Raw genomic sequence first — 26588 nt, forward strand, 5'->3', positions numbered from 1 at the left:
GTGTAAGGTGTGAGCGTACGGTTATGGTCCCATGGTCTCATGGGGAATCAGACCACTTTTTAATCCGACCTGACCCGGGAACCCACCGGTATAGCTCTGACCAGAGCTGTAGTCAGTATTTTTGACGTAGAACTACGTCTGTGATTTCTATATGGAGGTACACTTTGTGAAAACCGAAAATGGATCATGTAACGAAATTATGAAAGAATTTGAACGTTAATAACTCAGCTGCCCCTGGACCAATTTCAATCATTTTATCACCAATCGATCAGAAATATTTTTACGCATCGATAGCATTGCTGCCGATTGTTCAACATCAACAAAAAACTATCGAAAAAGTGGTAAATGTCAAGCATTGTCCATTTTGATCGGTTCTCATCATCAACTTTCTGTTTCGTTAATATCTCGACGGCAAACACATGACGGATGATAGAAGAGTGTAGTAGATAGAGTTAGTGTTGAATAAATAATGAGTAGAATCGAGTGAGCGTGAACCGTGATAGTCCGTATGTAAACGGAATCTCATTGGTTAGAGAATTTTGATAGGTTAGCAGGTATAAATATGAAGTACCTAAGCTCGTTGAAGCCTCTCTAGTTTCGTTCGTTCGTTCGCAAGTCGAATTAGCTCCGCGTTGTGTAGTGACGCTCTCGCTGACCCAGCCATGGGTAAGAAATCGCGCGGTAACGCGAGTGCCGGTTTACCGGGAAAACAGACTCTCCCAGGAGACGGCGCGACCACCGAGCCAGCCCAGAAGAAGCAGAAGAAAACCCCATTGCCCATCCCGACAGGCGTTGCGGACCCGCAGCCGGGGCCTCCCGGAACTAAACGACCCAGACCTGAAGACAGCAGCGCCACCGTATCAGCGGCAAAAAAGCTGCTGAGCAACAATCCGTTCTCCGCCCTGCAGAACGGAGCGCAGCCGCAGTCGGACCCTGAGACGGTGCCGAAAAAAGTTAAGTTGCCACCCTTCTATGTGAAGGGCTTCCCTCCCGGGCTATGGGAGCAGCTGGATTTCTACATTAAGCAGGGCCTTCGCTGCACCATTCAACGGTGCACGGAAGGCTACAAACTGATGGTCCCGGCCGAAAAACACTTCAACGCAGTTCAGGCCCTCTTGGACAGAATGAAGCTGGAGTACTTCTCCCACGACATCGAGGCCACCAAGCCGCTGAAAGTGGTGCTGCGCGGGCTCCACGACATGGACACCACCACCTTAATGGACGAGATTAAGGCGAACGGCCTCAAGCCGGTCGAAGTCCACAAGATGACCCGCAGCAAGGCCATCAAGTATCGTGACCAGCTCTACCTGGTCCATCTGGAGAAGAACTCCACAACCGTGAAGGATCTCCAGACGACACGCACACTGTTCCACATCGTAGTGAAGTGGGAGCGGTATAAACCCACCCACCGTGGCGTCACTCAGTGCTCGAACTGCCTATTGTTCGGGCACGGCACCAGGAATTGCCGCATGGCCAGCCGCTGCATCAAATGCGGCAAAAACCACAAGATCGACAACTGCGACAGCATCGAGGAAGCCACTCCCACATGCGCCAACTGCGGTGCCACCCACAAGGCCACGAGTAAGGCCTGTCCGAAGCGGGCCGAATACGCCGAGATCCGGAAGAAGGCCTCGTCCAACAGCCAGCCCGGTCGCAAGAAGGTTCCAGAAAACAACGCGCAGAACTTTCCTCCGTTATCACCGGTCCAATCACGGCCAATTCCAGTGTTGCCGCCGCTCCCACTCAACCAACAGTTGGCTGCCGCTGCAGTACCCGGTCAAGCCTCCGGGCCATCGACGGATCCCCCTGCTCCGGGATTGGCCGGTACAACCGGTGAAGCTACAGACGATTCTCCGCTGTCAACGGATGAGATCGTCACACTGTTGGCCCAGGCCATCATCATCAAGCGCACCTGCGCAACAAGAACACAACAGCTCCAAGCTATCATCTCCTTCGTCGCTAGTTATGGACCGTGAACCCATAAAGATCGCCAACTGGAACGCTCGCTCCGTAGGGGCGAAAAACATTGAGCTTGCAGACTTCCTCCGCAAGCACGACATCGACGTGGGCCTTCTCACCGAGACCCACCTCAAGACCGGTGACAGCTTCTGGCTGCCCGACCACAGCATTGTCCGGCTTGATCGCACCAGCTCCAGGGGGGGCGGTGTCGCGGTCATCATCAAGAAAGGCATCAAGTACTGCACCCTACCCCACTACCGCACTTCCATCATCGAGGCCGTCGGTGTTGAGGTGGAAACATCGACCGGAAACGTCCGGTTCATCGTTGTCTACTGCCCCCGGCAATGTACCGTTAACAATGGTACAGCACAGCAGTTTAAGAACGACCTTGCCATCATAACCCACACCAATGCCCGCTTTGTAATCGGAGGGGACCTGAACGCCCGGCACGAGGCCTGGCGGAACTACCAGCAGAACCAGAACGGCCGCCTGCTATTCGACCATTCCCAGCATGGTCTCTATTCCGTCTGGTTTCCGGACGAACCAACCTTCACATCACCGACGGGCAACCCATCGACGCTGGACCTGTTCTTGGCAAACACCAGATTAGCCAAGCCGGTTGCCGTCAACGACCTGAGTTCGGACCACCAACCGGTGCTGACCGAGCTGGGCTACAACGTGGCCCCTGCACCGTGCCAGCGGAAGGACTACCATCGAGTCAACTGGGTCCAGTTTCGACGCGTGGTCGACCGCCACATCGACGACAACCCACCGCTCGACACAGTGGAGGACATCGACCGGGCCCTGGAGGGTCTCTATCAAGCCATATCCATGGCTGACGAAGAGTGCGTTCGACGAGTTCCTGTGAGGGGTAAGTTTCAAGCAATTGATTCCCACACCAAACTCTTGATTCGGCTCAGAAATGTTCGTAGACGCCAGTTTCAGCGGACTGGGGATCTGCAGCGTAAATACGAAATGGTCGATCTGAATCGGCAGATCGCTTCCAGAATGGTCTCAATCCGGAACGAGAGTTTCGGGCGGCTCGTTCAGAACCTGGACGACCGTTCCAGACCATTCTGGAAGGTTGCCAAGGTGCTGAAGTCTCACCCCAAGCCCATTCCACCACTTAGAGTCAATGACGAACGGCTTATCACCAACGAAGAGAAGGCCAATGCAATTGGGGAGCACATTGCCCAGTCGCATTTGCTTGGCTCTACAATCCCAAGTCCACTCGAGAACCAGATGCCTCCCCTTGTGCCGTCCCTCCAGAAGAACGGATTACAGAGGAACAAATTTGCTCAGCGCTGAAACACAGTACGAACATGAAGGCTCCCGGGTTTGACGGAATATTCAACCTAGGGTTGAAAAATCTCAGCGCGAGGGTGCACTCGCTGCTGGCTGCCATCCTCAACAGATGCTTGGAGCTGCACTACTTTCCAAGCATCTGGAAGGTGGCAAAAATCATCCCGATCCGCAAACCTGGGAAAGACCCTTCACTACCGTCAAGCTACAGACCGATTAGCCTGCTCTCAGCGCTAAGCAAGCTGTTCGAAAAATTGATCCTCAGCCGGCTAAACAAGTTTGTGGAGGAACATGACATTCTTCTTCCGGAACAGTTCGGGTTCCGCAAGGGGCATTCCACCAATCATCAGCTAGTGCGGGTGATGAATAACATCCAAAGTAACAAAGCTGTATCCAAGTCCACAGTCATGGCCTTGTTAGACGTCGAAAAGGCGTTTGACAATGTCTGGCACGACGGACTTATATACAAGCTTTGTAACTCCAACTTTCCACCATACCTTGTGAAAATCACCCGTAACTATCTCCAGCAAAGGTCGTTCAGGGTGTCGTTGAATAGTTCCCTTTCGGGACAATTTCCGATCCCAGCAGGTGTTCCGCAAGGGAGTCTGCTGGGACCACTGCTTTACAGCATCTACACGTCGGACATCCCTCCTCTAGGAGACGGTTGCGTGTTCTTTCTGTTTGCAGATGACACCGCGATAGCCGTCAAGGGTAGGATGCCTCGTGAAATTACGAACAAGCTCCAACGATGCCTTGACACCTTTACTGATTATGCCACCACGTGGAAAATCAAAATCAACGCCTCGAAAACCCAAGCGATCATGTTCCTTCACAGACAATCATTAAAACTTAAACCGTCTCCCTCCTGTACCGTAATAATGGATGGTACAAGGGTCGAGTGGTCCACTGATGTTACTTATCTCGGGATGTTGTTCGATGAGAAGCTCCTGTTCCGCTCGCACATAGAGAAAACCCTAGTTAAGTGCTCCGCCTTGGTTAGGTGTTTGTATCCGCTCATTTGCCGCAGATCCCGCCTCTCAAGGCAAAACAAACTGGCTGTTTACAAACAGATCATAGCCCCCGCGATCTTATATGCCGCCCCGGTGTGGGAATCGTGCGCTCAGACCCACAGGAACAAAATCCAGGTTGCACAGAATAGAGTGTTGAGGATGATCCTAGATCGTCCATTCGACACAAGAATAGCAGACCTCCATCAAGAGGCAGAAATTCCCAAAGTAGATTCCAAAATTGATGATATGACAACTAAATTTATTCAAAAATGCAATCTTTCTGAACATGCTTTAATAAGCAATTTGTACATAGTAGGTTAAGTGTATATAGTAGAGTAGGTTAGTTTTAAGCTGTAAATAGTAGTATTAAGTAGTTTCTCTTAAAAAAAACTCGTTGAAGCCATTCTTGTAACGAATTTTGGAGGTGACGGACCACCACCAGCAGCAGAAACAGCAGCAATAGAAGCAGAATTTTGGAGGTGACGGACCACCAGCAGCAGCAGAAATAAGAGCAATAGAAGCAGCAGCAGCAGAAACAGGAGCAATAGAAGTACCCGCAACCCGTGGGAACTGCATCGCTAATTCGTGTAGCCGTGGCCGAGGCTGGAAACCTCGGTCCGGTCACGACAAAGAGCATAGCGGAAATAGTGTGAAATAGGTTAGTGAAGCCATGGTCATCAAAAGAGGAAATCGATGAAGAGAATTGACTTTCACCCCTCTGCTTCTAAGCCCTTTAATTCAGTCGTCGTCATAGCAATGAAAACTAGCATCGCACCGCTTTTGGTTCTTGGGTTACACTTGCTGGTTGCAATTCTGCTGTTCGACATTTTCGAAGGACCACTAAAAACATGAAATTACACTATTTTCTAGGGATGCCTAAAAGTTCAATTATTCGATTAACGATTTATCGTAGATTGTTCCAGCTATTCGATTAAATATTTATCGAATTTTCAAATATTTGAGCGCGCAACCGTCATCTCTTCTTATTTCTACTCGTTTGATTTAGCACAGTAGAGAGCGTCTTTCTGCTAAAAGCTACGATTTACCGACTTGTTGAGAGAAGGAGTTTAACGAGAATAACTAAAAAGGGGAGGAGCTTTATCTGGATGGACACTGATAGTCTGTGGCTTTCAAACTGGCGCAGATACCAGTTCAACCCCTGTCCAGCAGCAGACGGGCCGAGACTCTTGGGAGTGCCCAATCATTGAACCGAAGAATATGGGATTGCCCAGTACGATTTGGTGATCCAGCACGTCATCATCATCTTCCAAAGGCTTTAAGCCTGTGAGTTCAATTTTTGAACATGTCCCAACTAAAATTCATATCAAAAGGTTCTTTTCAGGGCAATCATAGTCATACTAAAGAGTATAAACAGTGAGAACCCCGCTCAAATTGCTATTCCTACATAAAACACAAGCTCCTGTTGCAGGTAGCCCTACGTCACCAATGCGTACAACCCCGTAGGGCTGTCCATTGTAGTTTTTTAGTTGGTGAACTGAGAGTTTTGCGCCCTCCTCCTGGTTCTTTCACTTTTACGACACCTTCATCACATTCCATAAGGGAGCTGTTCCACGCCAAATGATGTTTGTTATGAGCAATGATTATCAGTTTTGCTGAAACTCGGCCATGTTGGACTTTGTACAACTTTCAAAATGGCGTCTTTGAATTTTTCAAAAAATTGTAGCACGTAAAAGGCACTTCTGATCGAAATGTCATTTACTCAATTAAATGCCTGTTGCCCTATTCAAATTCAGTCACTCCCAAAATAGACCCGAGCAAAGCCGGATGTCATCAAAATCGTCACTTCGCTTCTCCATACTCGTGTCACCCGTGCGTCATGCCCGAGAAGCCAACAATGATGTCACCCCACCCTGTACGTAGATTTGCGTTTCCGGAATAACTGCGGCAAGTCTCGGGAAATGCAACAGGTTGTCCCGCCCCTCTGTCACTGCCATTTGCCACCTGAACAAAAAATCCGATGGAAGAAAGCCAGTCTGGTCGAAACTATTTCCGTCCGACCAGCAGCAGGAACCGAGGGAATAAAAAACCAAAGTTTATTAAATTTTGGAAACTATTTTTATTAGACTCAGTCCCCGTCGGTCTGTTTGATTGCGACTTGCTTCTTCCAATCGGTTCGTTCGCCGGAAACGAAAGTTTAGTCCCCGATTCGAAGACAAAGTTGTTTGTTCAGACTTAGAGACGAACAACAGGGGAGGGATGACTACGAAAAAAATGGATGGTGAATTTGCATGCAACTTGTGAATGGCGGCAACCACAACGGGAAATCGGAGTTTTCCACGAATTTGAACTTTAGAGCCGAACCCCGCGCCCGGGAAGCAGAAGTAGGCGTAAATCGGATTTTCCTGCGAAAGCTTTAAGCTGCCAGTCGTCGTCGTTGTCGCCGTGATTGCGAAGGCAAGACCTCCTCTGAATATTAAATGATTTATGTTTATTCCACCCCTGCAGCCCAGGCTCCGGCACTCAGTAGTAGGTCTTGGGTAGCAGAAAATCAGTTTCTCACCTCCTGGCGCTTTGGTGTTTATAAACGCGCCACTTCTGTGCGGGAAAACTTTTCCATCCGGCCTCCAGTAGACGTAGCAGCGACGACGAAGGCCTATCGCCCGGGGGACACCTTGCTGCGTTCGCTCTCATTATGAAGAATTTGCATGGAGATCGTGGCTGTATTTAAACATCGTTATCTACTGTCTGGGCTCGGTCCAGTTTAGACTCAAACTTTTTCTTTTTTTCTTTTTTGCTCTACCAACATCGAGAAGAGAAAGATTCTCGGCTTCTGCATTTTCTTTCTGCTACCTACTTTAGCGACAGTCCGTGTTATATCAAGACGGTAAGGTGATAGTTTGAACGACTCGAGGAAGATCCGCTTGCCAGATTCTCCGCCAGAGAGCTCGAACAAAAGGCAAAAGTTAAACTAGATCATTCGGGAAATGTGTCGCAATTAAAACTTTTCCCCTTGAGGAAAATAAAAATCGAGACCAAAAGATGCTGCAACGCCGTGAATGGGGAAAATTAAATGCTTCCAAGAGCAGTAGCACAGGTTAGAGCACTTCTTCGCCCTTGAAATTAGGAACGTGATGAAGTTCGTCGACCTTGCAATTAGTCTTGATTATGCATGGACTTCACATTTGAGTTTTGGTACATCGATTTTCGTCTTACTGATGTTTTTCAAGCGTAGAATCACTGGCGGCTCCAGGTAAGCCTAATGAAAATCGCATTTCATAATAAAATGCCATTATGGTGGCCAAGCCAATATGGCAGCTCAGCATTTTGCTTATGCCAACTGAAAGCCCTAACTTTCCCCTTTTCAGTGATATGCATGGATTAGGATTTGTTTTACTATGGTGTATATAGTTATTGAAAAACTTTCAGTAGTTCATAGTTACACGTTACACGAAAGCACCTCGTTACACGTTACACGAAAACAACTTTGTGCATGCATCTCACAACACTCGACAAAGCGTGTTTGGTTCTCCCCTCAATTAATCTGTGAAAAAGCGATCACACAATATTTTCTTTATTTGTACAGGCTCAATACAATAAACTTAACAGAGCCGGGTTATCATGTCCCCAAGTCTCTAAGTGAATCAACTGGATCCCTCTCCGTCGAGAATTCAGAAAAAATCCATCGTTGGCAGCATCGAAAGCGGCTAGAACTTCCTTCTGCGGGAACGTTTGCAATCAAAACATTCGTGACTTGCGTTTTGTGCGCCCATTGAGTTTGACAGAAAAGAACACTGAACAAAATAGTAACCCAAAAACCGAATCAGGCGGGATTAGAAAATATTAGAAAGTATCGGAAAATATTAATTAAACTATTAGATCTAAATATTACCGAATTTATCACATTTGACTCAAAAAAATCATGTTTTTTATTAATTTAAAATATTATTGCCAAAAACGGGAAGGCACTGTCACTGTACTTAATTTAAATGTAGCAGGTTTTTGTTTCCGCAACGATACCATTCCTCCTCCAGCTTAATATGGATTGAACGCTAACTGTTTGACTAAATTCGAAACTATTTGCAAGCACAGCAGTGGAAATCGGCAGTCTATCACTAACACGCATTTTTTCTTCTCTTCCTCGTCTGTATATTTATTCCTACAACTCTGAAATGCAAAATCTCCGAACGTGCGCATCACAAACTGAAATACCAATAAGCGGAAAAATATTCGTCACAAATTTCCATTCCACCAAAAAAAAATCGCTCCATTCCGCTTCGGAAACGAAAAGAGCAGTTCCAGGCCAAATGGCGAAAATATAAAGAGATTTTAGATTTTACCTCTCAGATTTCCATGAAACTTCGCATAATTGTTCGCTAGGGGCAATGAAGCAAGTTTGAGCAGGAATTCGGCCATTTTAACTAACGCCTTATTTTTTTCAAAATGGCGTATTCGATATTTTTCAATAAATTATAGCACGAAAACAGCTCATCCAATCGAAATGACGCCTGGAAAAAAGTTGTAGGAAATTGGATTGTCTTTTCAGAAAAAAAAGATGCTCACTAAAAAAATATACAATTTTTCGTAATAAAATAAAAAAAAACTATTTCAAATTTCAACAACATTAAAAGTACATTTTTGTGATTTTTTAAACCTTTTTTTACCATGATTTGTTTTCCGGCCATCTTGTGCAATGTTACCGACGCACGATAGGCAGCTCACAACCCGGAATACTACCTATCGACCGACTCTTGGACCGGAAACTAACGGCTTTACTTCCCTTCCGTAGTAAGCAGTGTTCTGAGATTTTATGCCTCAGAAAATCCCGGTGGCGCTGACTGGGATTGAACCCAGACCCTTTGGCGAGGCAATCACGCTTACCACTACATAACCGACACTGCTGTGAAAGTTTTTCAACAATGCTAACTTTTCTTAAATGGACACAATGGACACTTTGAAAATGACCAACATTGTAGAACATTATTAGTAAAAATTTATAAACTTTTTTTCACGCAATACGGATGTGATTTGTGCATAAGCAACGATTTCCTGGGCGAAAAAAAAAAGTTTTATGCATTAAAAATAAATATGATTTATGAAAAAATGTTCTAAATTTGTACTAACAGTTGATGTTCTACGATTTTGGTCAATTTTGAAGCGTCCAGTGTATCCCTTTCAGAAAAGTTAGTATTTTTATAATTGAAAGCTTAAACATAATTAAAAAAATGTACTTGTTTTTTTTTTTGTTATCGAAATTTTTAATAGTTTTTTTTTTCCTGACGAAAATTTGGGATTTTTGTCAGTGCATTTTTTTTTTGCTGAAACTTTGAATCAGTCGTCATTTCGATCAGACGAGTCGTTTTCGTAATAAAAGTTATTGAAAATTATCGAAAAGATTGTAAATTATCATACGGGTTAGGCAAAATATGTGCGTTTGACTTTAAAAACTGCCGCTTCGTTCGCTCATTTTCAACTTCTATTCAATTTTCATACTGCCGTACTCTAACGGAACTATCCACCTACCCTCTTCTAAATATCATTCCCTAGCTAATAAATTATCACAAATATCTTCATGTTAGCGATCGAATAGAGTTTTTGATCTAATTTCCGTCCTACGCTCAAAAAATTCCACACGTTTGATCGAAGTGTTTAAACACTTGATTTTTTAAAAGCACAATCACAATTACTTTAAGTATATTTCACCTTAGTTCAACGTGTTATACACGTTAATTTCTAGTGTTTCAAACTTTGAAAAGTTGAAAATCTTTCACTATCTATTCAAGTGTATTGCACATTGAATCACACTACTGTTCAAAACAGATAGATTTAAAGTGTTTTGCATTTCAATACGATGTGAATTGCTTGCTCCGAAAGGTAAACATCGAAAACAAGAGTTGTGACTTTATCCTATCAACCCGCCTCATATATGAGAACAACCGTGGCACAGTGAGATCGAACGAAGACTCCGACAACAGCACACCCCAACAGTCCATGATCGAATCTCAAATCAGACCCATTAAAAAGTTATGTGAAAGCTCTGGCCTGTGAAATTTGTTTATATATTTGTCGAATCATTTTTAGAGTCGGTGAATTAGAAGTCGATAAAGTAGAATATTGTAGAATATTGAACTATGAACTGCAAGCTATTGATATCACCATATGAGGCACATAGAATCCAAGTGTGTCACAATTCAAATCCATAGTGTTCGGGCATGGTTCAAACCATAAAATTCACACATGAAATGGATGTGTTTCACAATAAGCGCAAAATTAAGTGTGAGACACATGATGGTGACGTGTACAATTTTTTGAGTGTACTAAGCACAACCCACGCTTTACTTCTCTTAATTGAACGGGTTTTAACAATAAATTAAATGTTAAATCTACCGAGGGAGACGACTCTATCTACGATGCAGGAAAGATTGTGTTTTGCTGTGGCTAGTTGTGCGCACGCTGAGTAGATAGAAAGAAGATTGACGACGATTCTGAAGATTTCCTGCAAAAAGATGATGCGCGGTGCAAATAGATGCGAGAAATGAAAGAAGATTTTTCGAAGATTGATTCGCTAGTTTTAGATTTGTTGAGCATCTAGACTTGGGATTTAGATGTGTCGCCACCCTCGGTTTCTACGAAAGATGACTTCTAAATGTATTCCCCTTTCCATAAGTACCGTTGAATTTGATAAAGAGCCACACATTGTTGAGATATTGTTAAAAATCTAACACTGCTTGCTTGATTCCAAATTCGTCCTAAGAGTTTTAATTCCGTCCAAACGTATTGAAACGCCATTGGATTTCCTTCGTCCTACGGATGAAGGTAGAAAAAGCAAGTTCGCTAGGAGCGCTTCTTTTGAATACAATGAGTGTAAATATTCACACAATGCGCTCTAATAGCATAGAAATAACTCTAAGACTAGAAGGTCCCGAAATAACGTGCTCAACTTTTTGGCTCAGCTCTGGTACTCTCTTCGGTCCCAAGCTAATCGATTCACCCCTCGAAACATAGGAAAAACCAATAACCCCTCATTTTATCTGTCAAACTTTCATAGCGAATCAAAACAAACATTGCGTAGTACTAGAATTTCGACTAGAATAGGGTACGTTAATCGTTTGCTTGGGACCAATAGGCTACTAAAGTGGTGAGCCAATTTAAAATCGTTAGTTTCGTATTGATTGTTGCTAATAGGCTTTGTGTTGTAGCTTGTGAACTAACGCATCGGTACAAACGTATTACTGATTTGTGCACGGTGAAATCATTGATTATACTGATGTTTTCAGCTCGATAGAACGTAAATGGACGGTTACGACCCTACGCCATTTTTAAAAACTATACGTGAGTCAAAATGACCGTATTCCGGCACAAACTCGGTTCATTCACAATAGAGCTCTCCAGATGCACAAGAGTGTGCGTGAGACCGCAGGATTCCTTTTTAAGTATAGGCAACTTTCACTCGTTGGGCTACCAAGCCCACTTAGCAAAAGGCTTTCGTCCGGGACTTGACCTAAGAGGAAGAAGTGACAATTGGCTTCTTACTCTTTAATTTCTATCTCTATCGCTATCTTTATCTATGTCTATCTCTATCTTACGCACATCAAATCAGCCAATCACGAGCTGGTTCACGTTTGACAGAAAAGTGGTTCATAGTCCTCTCCAGGCGGGTTCGTATTGGTGCGAATTGCGTGTGATAGTGAGATAAATTTTTTTGTTAGCTGTGAGAAATTTTTTGTTTGCTGACAGAACTGTCATTCTGAAGTAAAACCCTACAAACCCTACGCTTGCACGGTAACAGTCAAATACCCTTTTGTGAGTAAAAGTTAACCCATTTTTAATAAAAGTGGCTTTACTCATTAATGAGTAAGTTATTTTAACAATAATGAGTATCTGCTAACAGTAGCTAAAAGTTAATACTTAATTGGCATAATAAATTAATCATTAATGAGTAGTGCCACTTATATTTACAATGGGTTCACTTTTACTCATAAAGGAAAGTTTGATTCTTACCGTGCACATGACAGTATACGCTACACAGCAAAAAAAAATGTAATATCGATCAACGTAATTCAAGCTGATGCATGAAATAATCATGTAATAGCAAAACGCAGATACAATATTACATCAATGGATGTAATTTTGTTCGCAAAATCGATGTACATCGTACAATGTGATTTTACACAACCGATGGATTGACCTGGTTGCAGCAGTTTCGATGTAATATTCAACAACTTTTTTTGCTGTGTAGTGTGTGTAAAATTATGTTATTAGTTGTAAGTTGCGGCTTACTTGCCGATTTACCCCGGCGGGGCGGCTATGAGCAGAGTACTTCCCCCAAAGACGTTCGGATTTGGATGGATTGATAAGAAAAGAAAAAGAAAAATACAATTTAAGACGTCTATTATCCTCTAACCTTTCCCTTTTCTCCTCGTTGTCCTCGGTGTCACTCGGTGGGGCCCTTCGACGATAGCGGCGGCGGTTGCAGATCGTACTGCTTCACGTTGGCTCCAGACACGGTCTGTGCCGAGCGTTTTTTCCTTCACTTTAACTGCGTAGCAGCGGTCCTTGGCGTTTAGCGGGGGGGATGAGCAAGGCTCCTTTATCGGAACCCCCCCCCCCCCCCCGGCGACGATGGTGACGAATCACCGGACCAATTACTCGCCGTAGATGGTCCCGGTAGTCACCGCAGTGCACTACCCAGGCGAACGCTCCTTCGGTTCGGCCTGCTCCGTCCTTCCTTGGCTCTTAACTGCGGTGGCGAGACTGGCTCTACTGGCTGAGCCACCGCAGTGAGGACGGTGGGTGTTCGGGGATCCTTGGGGTTTAGCCGGGAAGCGGAAAAATCCTCGAAATTTAGCTTCCCTTGGCGGCGATCCGACACCCTTCACTTCAGCTCACGAACCACGGCACTTTTCAAGGAAACGACGTCACTTTCACGCGATGATGCTGGGAATTATCCCTCCAGCTGACACACGCCACGAAAACGGCACTCCAACTCTCGTTTTTACTGAAACGGACCGGACAAAAACCGCGTCGACTTCCAACCGTGGCTCGTAACTTTCTTTCCTGTCTTAGCTGACAATCACTGACAATACAACAACCACCATCGTTCTCCTGCAACCGCGCTCGAATGTTGTGCTGCTTATGTTTTTCGCCTTCTTTTGCAGCGGGAGGAGAAACGGGACCTAACTTTATTCTACACGCGAGACAATTTTGAACGATAATTTTTACACTATATTCTAATCCTAAAAACATGCCTACACGAATAAAATCTACGATGAAAATAATAAATTAAAATATTTACAAATAAAGCAGTGGTGAGTATATTGCCGAGCGTGCGACCAAAACAAAAACAAATCATAACAGACAAGGCACACGCTCATGGCAAACACGTTAAAAGGGTGGGTTATTAATTGTCACCCTAGACGAGGGTTACATAGTGTAGTGTTCGTGAGATCCTGCTTGGAGAACTCAATAATCAGGGCTCTACATTTTCGAAGCTCTAAAATGAACTCGTGTTTTGTTTCTCTCGTACATACGTGTTCGACGCTTCATTTCTATAACGCCTAGGCTAGACTATCAGCAAGAAACGAAAATAAAAAAGCAGGACGCTTAGAAGGAAAGGCTGGCTGTGGAACTTCTCGTCGTTGCTTTGCTCATCGCTTTCAATGAAACTAACGTTGATTTTCTAGTTAAACGAAACCTCATTATGGCTTTCAATCCCCTTTCACGAACACTCTATCACCGCTCTTTCAATTTGTTTAAAATGCGTTATGTCCCGTTTCGATCATTTTTTTTTTAGATAAATATATGGATGGAAGATAAATTAAAAATATTACGTGTAATCTTCAAGTGTTCTCACGTGAGAAATGCTTTAAATGTGTTATTTCATTTTCCGTCATATACGTCATGAAACCTCTGTTGATGTGTTTCATGAAAGAGAAAACTATCAAAGTCGAGCGCTCTTTCGCTCATTCGTTTCACCGAAGCTTGAAAGGAAGACCAATGGAGCGACGGGAGAAAGAATGACAAGCGATTGAACATTTGTTTGTGCACGCCGACTGAGGTTCTAGAATGCTACGAAGCTGTTCGACTTTAACAGAAAAAGAAAGCCAGCAGTCTCTTCGTCGCATGGATTTGGTCGATTGAAGCTTATATTGTGACGCCCTGTTCATAATTGCCCCCGTATTGTCACCTTTTCTCTAGGACTTGACAATCGAGTTTCTCGCTCTTCTTAATGTTTTTGAAGAATGCCCGTCGGAAAGTTGTGCGTGGTGTTTGACGGAGTTGATCAATGATGCCAGGAATGTAATTTTTTTCTATTTTAATTTGGATTTTATTCGGAGTTTCTGCCGCAGTTTAGCAGCTTGTACATCATTTTTACTCAGCACAATAAAAACAACCATAAAAAAAAACAACAATATCCATCGATTAAAACACGCAGTGCACTCAATTTTTCAACTTTTCTTTCACAAATATAAACAATTAACAACGTCATTGACGTCAGCATTGATTCCAGCCAGATTGATGCGATCCCTCTGTCCTTTTTATTCCACGATTGTTACCGCCAAATCAACCAATCAGAAACTGGCTCGGATTTGACCGAAAATTGGCTCGAAATCGCCACCCGATTGTCAAGTCCCGTCCCAGGCTTTCGTTAGTTGGGCTGAGCTGTCAATCTGAAAATTTGTTGAGGGATACACCGATTATTTATTATCATCACTATCCTTTGGCAACTTTTCAAATTGTTCATACAAAAGCCCTTCGAAAAGAAAACAGTACTGCCATAAATGCCGTTTGACTTTGATTTAGGTGGGCTACAGTCCAACTAAAACGTAGCCCACTTAAACATAGCCCGAAGAGCGAAATTTGACTGTATAGTCAACTTTCGCTCGTTGGGCTAAACCCAAGCCCACTTATGGGGTGTTTACATCTGTGCGGATTTGCTAGCGCTAGTGTACTCGCCAACTACTACTAGCACGAATTTCATGCTGGTAGACGCTGATGCCCTGTTTACATTATGCTAGTGAGCTTTTTTGCTAGCAGCGAGTTCATTAGCGCTAGTGAAATAGCCTAAGTGTAAACACCCCATTAGCGAAAGGCTTTCGTTAGTTGTGCTGAGCTGTCAAGCTGCAAATTTATTGAGGAATACACCGATTGTTTATTATGATCAAAATCTTTTAGCAACTTTCCAAATTGTTCCTCCATGAGCCCTTCGAAATGGAATAAACAGTTTCGGAAATGACAGGCATAGACTGAAGCAAGAAAAACCAAACGAACCGTCGAACGCTGAACCAAACGAGCAAAGTAAATAAACATTACTGTTCGCGTAATTCACCAGAAAGAAGTATTGTTCGAGGGGGGCGACTCTATTTAAGATGCAGGAAAAAATCGCTTTGCTGTTGTGAGATGAGCGCAGGCTTAGTAGATAGAAAGAAGATTGATGGAGATTTTGAAGATTTCCTGCAAAAAGTTGGAGAGCAATGCGAGTAGATGGATTTAGATACAAGAAATGGAAACAGGTTTATCATAGATTGATTCGATAACGTGAAATTTTGTGACCATCTAAAATTGAGATTTGGATGTGTCGCACCCCCAGGTTGTCAATGATGAAAAAAGTGTTTGATTATTTTCACGAAATATTTGATATCTGTTTTTATTTATTTATTTATTTATTATTAATTCAATTAAATACAACATTTATTAGTGAGTTTTAATTAGTTGCATGTTAATAAAAATGATTGCGCTGCAAGCAAAACAGTAAAATATGACATAAGTTATACTGTCAGGGAGCGACTGTCATCTCTCGTCTTCGCTTTATTTTTGAAAAATGTTGCCACGCACTTCATTTTTATTCAGTTCCGGTCGAACGTTCCAATTTTCTCAACAGCATTCCGGCACTGTATGAAAGTTATTTGAAGCCACTCGAAGAAGCATGGTTGCCAGAGATATTACCAAAAGATCCCTCAAAAACCGTGCTGCTGTTTTGACAGAAATTTTCTAAGCGCGTCTCTATCAACGACTCTATGTCCAACTAACAGGAGCGCAACTAAAACGTAGCCCACTTGATAGCCCAACGAGCGAAATTCGACTGTAGTTGTGATATCACAATAGCTTTTTGGTTATCTTCTTCTTCATTTTTTTTATATACAGGCATACCTCGATATAACGTAACTGTCACATTTGACTTCCATCGCCGATTTCTAGCAAACGATCATTCAATCAAGCAAAGTAATGATTCCGTCGGAAAGTCAAGACAAACCTCCATCTATTGGTAATTTTGATTTAGGGGGAATGGATGTAATGTCGGCCTAAATGCCCCTAATTTGAGCCCATTCTGAAATCGACTAAATTTTCAATAGCGACCAAAAAAACCATTAGTACCGTCCCAATGGCGCGTTCATCTAGATAAAATTGATAAATAGCAGATTTTTAGCGATGGACCCAATCTTAGATCCATAGGCCAACATTAGAGCCATTTCCCCTACATGATTGAATTGTTATTTGAGAGATATCGACGATGACGGTCAAAAGTGACAGTTACGTTATATCGAGGTATACCCATAGAGGTAACTCTGTGACCAGAAGGTCCCGAATAAACGTGCTCAACTTTTTGGCTCAGCTCTGGTACTCTCTTCAATCCCAAACTAATCGATGCACCCCTCGAAACATAGGAAAATCCACGAACCCCTCATTTTATCTGTCAAACTTTCATAGCGAATCAAAACAAACATAGTGTCGCACTAGAATTTTGACTAGAATGGGGTACGTTAATCGATTTGCTTGGGAACCAATAGGCTAGTCAAGTAGTGAGTAGTAGAGTAGTGAGTTACAAATTGGTATACCTGTATTATAGACGTTGGACTTGAGTTTTCGTGAGATTGTGCTTGAAGATCTCTATTGGCGTTGACGGCACCGTCGAAAAATTGTCTCTTCTAGAAAATATTGACAGTTTCTTATGGGATTTTTCGGTGGAGTGAAAGTGTAGTACGAAGTCCGCCATGTTTCACGCACAGTCTGACGCTTGCTTATGGATTTTATCATAGAAGTAAAGAGCTACAGAGTCGCCGTCATCGCCAACTATGCGAATTTTTCATCGAATTCGGAGAGGGAAAAATACAATCGATTCGTCAGTTGGCGTGGAACTGCTCAAAACCGAAAAAGGATTTTCCTTTCTGTGCATTTCCAAATCCACATCACGACAGCAACCAGATCACTCATAAAGTTGTGGTTTGGATCCTGAACCTACGCGGGCATAGCTCTCACGTAGGTAGGTAGTTAGGTGGCGAAAACAAATCCTCCCCACCGTCGGATGACGAGCGAGCGGCTGAAGGGATTATCCAACCGAAAAAAGGGATTTAATCTCGGTACGGCTCAGACAGATGCATCCAAATGTACGACCAAGGTTTCCCCGAAAATTCCGGACGAATGACACTCAAATGTCCAATTAAAGTGAGATTTGCTTAGTTTCTAACATGTTGATAGATGATGATGTAGAAGCTACTGTCCCCTGACCAGGTAATACATCATTTCCGGGTTACCCAAAATCCTGGATGCTGTCAACCGAGTTAATTGACGTGCACCGATTCAACACAAGGACAGAGAAAATTTTGATTTACTCCCAACCCCAAGTTGTTTGATCCTTCAGTTGACCTACTTTTTGAGGTTATGTCACAAACACACACAACGTCACTCACCTGCTTTTCCTTAGCCACGGCAATCATATCTCGGATCCCGTTGCGGGCAAACTCCCGGTAGGGGAAGGCGGTTTCACATAACCTGCGTAGGAAGTGGATGGTTTTGTAATTGTAATTCAATCAACCTGGGATTGTATGTACTTACCCATCGAAGAACAGCGGTAGGTAGCGTTGGAAGTCCAGTTTCTCGGGTGGGACGTGCCACTTGATGAACTGACGGGACGCTTGCGGGCCGTGGTAGCGGGAGATGGGAACGTCGCCACGCAGGAAGAACTTCCGAAACAGGGAACGGCACGGCGTTTGACGCCGGTAGATGGGAATTCGTGGTGGGCCTACGGCCCAGGTACAGTCCTGCAGCAGTTGGTAGCTGAAGGGTGGAACGCAATGGATTTCGCAACAGTTGCAGTAGGATTTGGGGATCATTTTATGAAAATTTTGAAATTCACTTGGAATTTGGACTGTGTGGATCGAAATGTGACAGTTCTGGAGATAGAATCGGGTGCAAGGCTTACTTTGGTTATTTCCTGTTTTTTTACATGATCCATCAAACTTTCCAACTTATTGGTGCCAGTGAAAACGCGAAGGGGACGGATTTTCGGGAACCATGTCTTTAATTTATTTTCGACGTATCAGATTTAATTGAAATTTCACCAAATGCAACACAGAGCCTAAACAAACTTTTTTCTTGTCTTTTTCAGAGGAAGATTACGACGCGTTCTGTCTGGCGTACATGTTCACCTATCGGGACTTCGAGATGGGTACCCTCGGGTTGGCCTGGACCGGTGACCTCAAGAACGCCGGCGGTGTCTGCGAAAAGAATGGGGTAAGTTTTTCTTCATCGTATCCAACCTTTAATCCCCTGCCATGAATTCCAACCGACCGAGTTTGGACTTGAAAACAAAAAATCGTCTGGGAGCTACGCTGCTCCCGAACAAAGAGAACCATGTGGATAATCGCAACCCGAATTCCGAATCTGTACAGACTGCACACAACCAGGGATGTCTTTTATTTGGGTTTATTTTTTGCTAACTTGAAAGGACTCGTTTTCTGTGAATGGAAAAGAAGATGGCTGAAATAAAAATTTCAATCCATAAACAAGTAAATGCATAAAAGCTCATTCACGGTAGGATGCAGAGTAAAAACGATACAGAAAAGTCGAAATAAGAGCACATCGAGACCGACAGGCAGAAGTCCATCTATTCACCACCGGTTTGGGTAAGAACCATGAAAACGACTGAACTCGGCTGCTGCTGCTTCTTGGCCGAAAATCGAGCAAAGGTCTCTCTGGTTAGCATCGAGCAGGAAAATTTTATTAGTATTTGCTTTAGAGACACAGAGTCAGAGCCAGAACTGCCAGAACAACCTTCTCCGTCTGTGCTCAAAGCGCGGGCAGGATTTTATGTTCCGGTTCCCAGACGAAAAGGAAGTAACATCAATTTTAATGGCGAGCTCAGCGAACAGTGAAACGGAAAGGTTTCACCGGGCGGACCAAGTTCCGTTTCGTCTTTTACTTTGGGTCAGTTTTTCGCTCCGCGGCGGCGGATGGTGAAACGTGTTCAATCGATTTTATCACTTTTCCTGATATGAATTTCCCATTTTCCAACGGATGCCATGCATACAATAGCCAGTTACGGAGAGCCGGGCCGGGGGTGCTCTAGAGGTTGTTTTATGAGTTTGTTGTAGGTGAGTGAGGATTTTATGGATCTGCTAAAAGGAAAAAAGTGGGCTTCTAATTCAATCGGGGGCTTCGGAACATCCGGCTTCCGCGGTGTTGCTGGTCGGAAGCTATGGTCCGGCAAATTTGCATTGTTATTTTTTGTTTGTTTCTCAACGTTAAGATACAGTCTTACAAACGTAAATATTAGGGTAGGCTTTGCATATTTTCTAATTCCACACTCGTAAAGGGCTTGTGTTTTTCAGAGCTGTGGAGTCGGAGTCTGAGTCGTGGGATCGGAGTCGGAGCCGGATGCATTTTTGACCATGACTGTTATGAAAAAATAATTTGAAACTTGAATCTAATTTGGCCAACGTGATACATTTTTACTTTTCGATCAACAGATCAAGAAGACTAGATTTTTTTTTAGTAGTAAAATCACGTTTAATTCTGTTTAGTATGATTTTACATTGATTTAACATTTCATTTGATTAGCCTATTTGGTTCATCATCTTTGTTTCATCGTTAATTCTAATCGAGTGGCGTTTTAGCGAAGACAACATATCAAGAAGACTGGCAACTCTACCATTTTCTTATACGACCGCTATATGACCGGAACAATCGCGTCATTTGCCGCGAAAAGGTAAATGCTCCGAACGAATTGGATATCAAAGATTACAACCTCAGAAGAATGGTTTGTGTATTTGCTCATTTCTCTATGCGTTGCTTCCACCTTCACTCGAGCGCACCGCTACTGTATCTGAGTTGCCAGTCTTCTTGATTTGATATCTTTGGTTTTAGACTAGTTCACATTATTCCCGGTGATGTGTTCCTAAAATTTAAGCTTAGTAGTCGCACCCTGCGCCCTTAACATGTAAATCTGCCTAAAATAACGATGCGCCCTCCCATTGAAGTCTTATCGCGTACCATAGAGGTAACTCTAAGACCAGAAGGTCCCGAAGAACGTGCTCAACTTTTTGGCTCAGTTCTGGTACTATCTTTGGTCCCAAACTAATCGATGCACCCCTCGAAAAATAGGAAAATCCACGAACCCCTCATTTTATCTGTCAAACTTTCATAGAGAGTCAAAACAAACATAGTGCAGTACTAGAATTTCGACTAGAATGGGGTACTTTAATCGATTTGCTTGGGACCAATAGGTTAGTGAAGTAGTGAGCCAATTTAGTTTTAGTTAGTTTTAGTTTCCGTCGGTTGACCGTACTCTACTGGTGCGAATAACAGAAACTAGTGGGCGGAAAATCGCTCTAATGTTCCTTGAACATCTAGTAGTAGTAAAATTTACGTTTATTTGTTGGTTTTTTATGTTTCAACATTTGGTTAAAATATTTCAATTGGTTAGCCTTTGGCTCTTCATCTTCGTTCTAGTTAATTGGTTATTCTAGTGTGACGCAATCGGCACAACTCTCCCAGATTGGCATACCATACTCAATAGCCGGCAGAATGATCTGCTTGTGGACAGCAAGCTTGTTTTTGAGGAACAGGGTGGACTTCCTGTTTCTCAGAGGGTAGAGCGACCTGATCAAGATGTTGCACTGGGTGGATGTCTTGTCCACTTGGGATCGGAATAGCAATTTGCTATCGATGGTGAGACCAAGGTGGACTACTTCACACGACCATTCAATGGGAGTGCTATCAAGATGGACTTTAACGTTAGCAGGTGGAACAAGCCGAGGTGAATTCGAGTGTGGAAATAGACTGGTTTGTGTTTTAGCTGCATTAATACAAATCTTCCAGCTCTTCAAATAGTCAGACGGAAGATCTATAATGTGATCCTCATTATAGATGATGGAGGTGTCATCTGCGAACATTGACAGGATACCACCGCCCGGCCGGGGAGGAACGTCTGACGTGAAAATGTTGAATAGGATAGGCCCAAGCAGGCTACCATGAGGGACCCCTGCATCTACGTTGAACGTATCAGAGGGGACATTGTTCAAGTAGACCTGGAATGATCTGCCCGACAAGAAGTTTTTGATGATCTTCATGAGGTAGATCGGAAAGATGTATCGATGCAGCTTGTACACTAGGCCATCATGCCAGACATTGTCGAACGCCTTCTCGACGTCCAACCATAGAGGTAACTCTAAGACTTGAAGGTCCCGAAATAACGTGTTCAACTTTTTGGCTCAGCTCTGGTACTCTCTTCGGTCCCAAGCTAATCGATTCACCCCTCGAAACATAGGAAAATCCAATAACCCCTCATTTTATCTGACAAACTTTCATAGCCGCTCAAAACAAACATTGTGTAGTACTAGAATTTCGACTAGAATGGGGTACGTTAATCGTTTGCTTGGGACCAATAGGCTAGTCAAGTAGTGAGCCAATTTAAAATCGTTAGTTTCGTATTGATTGTTGGTCCAACAATGCCATGGCAGATGTATTGGAAACGGACTTGTTCCGCTGTTGGTGGATGGTAGAGTGGCGTTTCCTAAACCCGAATTGCTCTTTGAGAAAGATGTTATTATCATTTGAAAACACCAGCAGACGGCTGAGTATCAACTTTTCGAATAGGTTCGAGCTGGAGGACAAGAGGCTGATGGGGCGATAGCTTTCGACACTGGTAGGATTTTTGCGTATTGGAATCGCATAGGCTAACTTCCAGCATGCAGGGAAGTAGCCAAACTTCAAACATTTGTTGAAGAAGTCAATACTCAAGTTTTTCAACTCGAGGTTGACTACCCCATCCATACCCGCGGCATTCATGTTGTAAGTGTTTCTAATAGTTGCTATGACCTCATCAGCCGATATTCTACTATCATCAATCACTCTTACGGAGGTGTCAGTGACTTTAGACATTGCCTTCAGCACGACAGGCTCATGGGGGCTCACCATGGTCAAGATTATGTGAAATCACAAAATGTTGTCCAAGAGCATTGGTCTTTTCAACTGGCGTTATGAGTAGGGATGGGTCCAAATTCTGGTCAACAGAAGAAAGCGGAGGGGTCGGTCTCGACTTATTTTTCAAAATGTTGGTCATCTTCCAAAATGGTTTTGCACAATCTGGGAGAGAGCAAATCTTGTAGGCAAAATCGTTATTTCTGAGTTCCACCAACCTGGCCTGGACAATTTTCATTAGCCTATTGACATTGGTCTTCAAATGGGGCAGCCCAGAACGCTGGAACTGCCTAAGAATGGTGTTACGGAGCCTGATAAGATCTTTGGTTGGGCTGTCAAGATTTGTGTTGCTCCCTGGCACGGGATATCGCGTTTTCGATGGTTTGCAGACACCGATCGACTTCTTCGAAAGACTCCGGTAGGACGTCATAGTCGATTGCTGTGTCCACAAATCAAAACAAACATAGTGTAGTACTAGAATATCGACTAGAATGGGGTACGTTAATCTATTTGCTTGGGTCCAATAGGCTAGTCAAGTAGTCAGCCAATTTCAAATCGTTAGTTTCCACACAGCGCTGGTACTGCTGCCAGATGACACGATGGTAACTTCGCCGGGAAACTTGAAACCTATTGGTCGAGGAACCTACTTCGGTCACCACCGGATAGTGGTCCGAACTCAGTTCCTGATAGGCGATAGGTTGAGAGATGTCATCGCCAATGTTGCTGATGAAGATGTCAATGGTGGCATGAACTCCGGATCGACTCAACCGGGTGGGAGTGTCCGGACACAGGATGTTGTAGTGGGCTTTCTGCAGATCGTTGTACAAGATTGTGTCGTTACTGTTTCGCCGAGTATTGCCCCAGGCTTGATGCTTGGCGCTCAGGTCGACAGTGATGATGCAATGTTGCCACCGTCGTGTTAGCTTAATGATGTCTCTTCGGAGGTCTACGGCCGAGCCGTCCCTAATGTTGGTTTACTTGGGGCAGTCGACCGCGATGATGGTGATTAGACCAAGCGATGTGCTCACCTCAACTCCGATGTCTTCGATAGTTTTCAGCTGGGAGCTTGGTAGTAGCCGGCAGCTGATGTTCCGTCTCGCAGCGATGGCCACTCATCCTCCCCCGGAGCTGGTGCGGTCAAGCCTTACGAGCCATAGTCGGGAAGGAAGACGTTCAGCTCGGGCATCAAGTGAGTCTCGGTGAAGACGGCTATGTGGATGTGCCGTTCGTTGATAAATCGATGTTTTTGCTTTTCAAGGAGCAAGCATTCCAATTAACGATCTTGATGGCTTCACGGTCCATACTAAGTGACAAGGGACAGGTCAGCATGTAGCTGTTCAGATTGAGTCTTGCAGGTGCGCATGATGACGGTGTCCTCAGTCACGAGCGTCACAAGTTCCTCCGAGGTGAACGGAGAATCGTCGACAGGCTCACCTGAGACAGCACCAGCGTATGATAAACCAGGGGCGGTGGATGAACCTGGGATTGGCTAGGCCGCAGCAGCAGCGAGACGATGCTGAACTGTCCGACTGTCGGGAACTATGTGTATACTTGCAGGATTGGCTTGTTGGTTGTTGAGCGAAAGTGGGGCTAGGTTCGAAACATGTCGACGGGGCTGGAGCGCTGGGTACTGGACTTCCGTGAGTACATGCGGCGAACGATGATTACGGAAGCGTCCGGGCTGATTATTGATTGTAGCCTTCCGACGGATATTCATGAACTCCACTCGCTTGGGAAATCCGCGATTGGAGGCTTGGTGGTTTCCACCGCAGTTGACACACGTTGGCTCGATGTCATCATCTTGCTCACAGGACGCAGTTGAGTGAGTTCCAGCACACTTGCCGCAGTTTGTCTTCATATGGCAGTTTTTGGTGCCATGGCCATAGGAGAGGCAGTTCATACACTGCGTAACATCACGATGTTGGGGTCTGTAATGCTCCCAACTGATGATGACCTGAAACAGAACCCGGATTTTGGATATCAGAGCCGCAAGACTGGTGGATCCCTTCGTGACGTGCACCAGGAACAACTGGTCACGGAAGCTGGTGTTGTGGTTGGAACGCCGGTTCATCGGGTACACTGTCTCAGGCTTGAGCCCAAGCCGCCTCGAACGACTGTAATCCACGCAAAACTACCTTCAGTGGCTTGCTCGATGGCAAGATCATGCGTGATCATGCGTTGTTATCCTTCAGGAAACATCCTATTTGTTTGTACTCCTTGAGGCTGGAGCACATGAAAAATATCAAGGGTTTCGAGTTTTCAATTAAATTTCCAAACCATGTATTTTGTCATTTATATATTATTGAATGGAACAGCAAAATAATCTCGTAGTTCTTCGTCAACAATGCGGTCGTGGCTTGGACACAACCCACATTTTTTTTTGTCCGCAGCTGCAAATACCTTGCCAGATCATAAGATTTCTTGCAAATTTATCGGCAAAAACGAATTTGAACTTGCTAGGGAAATCACCTCGACCAGTGGCTTTTCTTGGCTCAAGAGACTTGGAGAAATGGATTAACGTCTGCTGTGTAGCGAAATTCTCTAAGGAGTCGGTTATTTGCAGCGATCACTTCCAGGATGACGACTTCATTAATCTGCTGTGCAAAACTCAGGGGTTAGCGTGATGTCTATTAATTCACAATAATATATTATAAACTTTTCTAATCTGTCGACTGCTTCAAATTGGAACGTTTCGACACAAATTTCACGTTTGGATGGCATTAGTTCGATGGATGTTGACTTTCAATTTAACAGGTTGGATGGAATCAGTGAAGCAGATGTTGTCCTAGAGCATTCGATGGATGTAGTGGGTGAGGTAGTTCGGTTCCTCGGCGACGGTTGCTCTGATTTGACTCCACAAATTCCTCTAACGATACACAGAATCCATACACGGCGAATGAGAACGACTCAAATTTGAGTTTAGTTCACTCATAATCGCCAAAAGTGCAGGAACTCAGCGATGAGTAAAATTTGTCTTATGGTTTCCTGTGGAAAACCTAAAAAATCTGCCGGAAAATGAGGAAATTGATGAAAATTTTATTCAGTCTCGGAGTAGTACCAATAGACTGAGTGAATCCAATCTTTACTTTTCTCAAATTCGGGAATTTTTCCCTGGAAAATCCTGGAAAAACCTGGGAAAACATGAGGCAAATTAACTCATCGCTGAGTTCCTGCACTTTTGGCGATTATGAGTGAACTAAACTCAAATTTGAGTCGTTCTCATTCGCCGTGTACAAAAAGCAAAACAAATCCAATGTGACAAACAAAATGTCAGTTTTTCAACGTCAGACGTGGAATGCGCCATCCAAAACATTAATGTACGCAGGGCAGTTTAGATTCAAAATGCGCACCCATTTCGACTACTAAGAGCACCCGCTCCAATGCGTTGCTATTCGGGCTGCTAGTTTGACAACTTTAGCCATTGCTATTTTAGTTAGCAACTTGTTTACGCACCGGTCGTTGCTATCACGATTGTGAATTTACGTTTTCGGCTTTCGCACCGCTAGTTGCTAAACTTATCGTCGAACTTCGAACTGAAATTGATCACAGAGTTTCGTGATATACCTAACCACGAAGACTGAAGATTGAAGGTTAAGATCTAACTACTGAATAGACCAGCGATTTTTGTTTAAATCACTTGTTGTGATGCTACATGAATACATTTGAATCTGGGACCAGAATGCGCACACTGGTGGTCACGAAACTGTCCTCTGGGAGATCCGGAACATCCATAAAAGTGGTCAATTCGTAAAAATGACCGAAATATCGATCTTCGTATGCTTATCTTGTAAAGGTTGCGCAGCAAAATGCATAAAGGCATTTTCGGATGCCCACCTGGATTACTAGATTACATATTTTAGTTTGTGAATTTATCAAGCTCGGTTGGTCGAATTTAATGCGGTAGATCTATTGACATCAGGAAAAAATTGAAACCTTTAAAAAGTTCTAATTGATAGAAATGTGGGGAAGTTAGAAGATCTTTAAGAATAAGTTTCGACAGCTCCAGGGCAATTTAATAGATTTCAGGAAAATTTACTTCAGCGAAAATCAAGAGCCTCAGGGCAGTTCCATTAAATTCAGGAAAATTTAAGCTTAAAGATCTATGAGTAAGTTACGTGAACTTCCGGTAAGTTCTGAAAATGTTAGGGCAGTTTCATGAAT

General features: G+C 43.8%; 2 protein-coding genes across 2 annotated transcripts in view; one reads left to right on the forward strand and one right to left on the reverse strand.

The window, feature by feature from the left end:
* The window catches only part of LOC135710286 (parkin coregulated gene protein-like), a 38243-nt gene extending 19903 nt beyond the window's left edge, over nucleotides 1-18340 (reverse strand). Inside the window, exons 1-2 of the mRNA XM_065232814.1 lie at nucleotides 18063-18340; nucleotides 17918-17999 (exon numbers count right to left, since the gene is read on the reverse strand). Coding sequence (XP_065088886.1) covers nucleotides 17918-17999; nucleotides 18063-18340 — 360 coding nt within the window. The remainder of the gene's footprint in view (nucleotides 1-17917; nucleotides 18000-18062) is intronic.
* Nucleotides 1-26588, forward strand: part of Kul (Kuzbanian-like) — a 692619-nt gene that overhangs the window by 529959 nt on the left and 136072 nt on the right. Inside the window, exon 9 of the mRNA XM_065232791.1 lies at nucleotides 18616-18740. Within this exon, the coding sequence (XP_065088863.1) occupies nucleotides 18616-18740 (125 nt within the window). The remainder of the gene's footprint in view (nucleotides 1-18615; nucleotides 18741-26588) is intronic.

This window comes from Ochlerotatus camptorhynchus, unplaced genomic scaffold (genome assembly GCF_037179485.1).
Source record: "Ochlerotatus camptorhynchus isolate MF236.1 unplaced genomic scaffold, CSIRO-AGI_Acam_v1.1 ptg000374l, whole genome shotgun sequence".
Classification (NCBI taxonomy): domain Eukaryota; kingdom Metazoa; phylum Arthropoda; class Insecta; order Diptera; family Culicidae; genus Ochlerotatus; species Ochlerotatus camptorhynchus.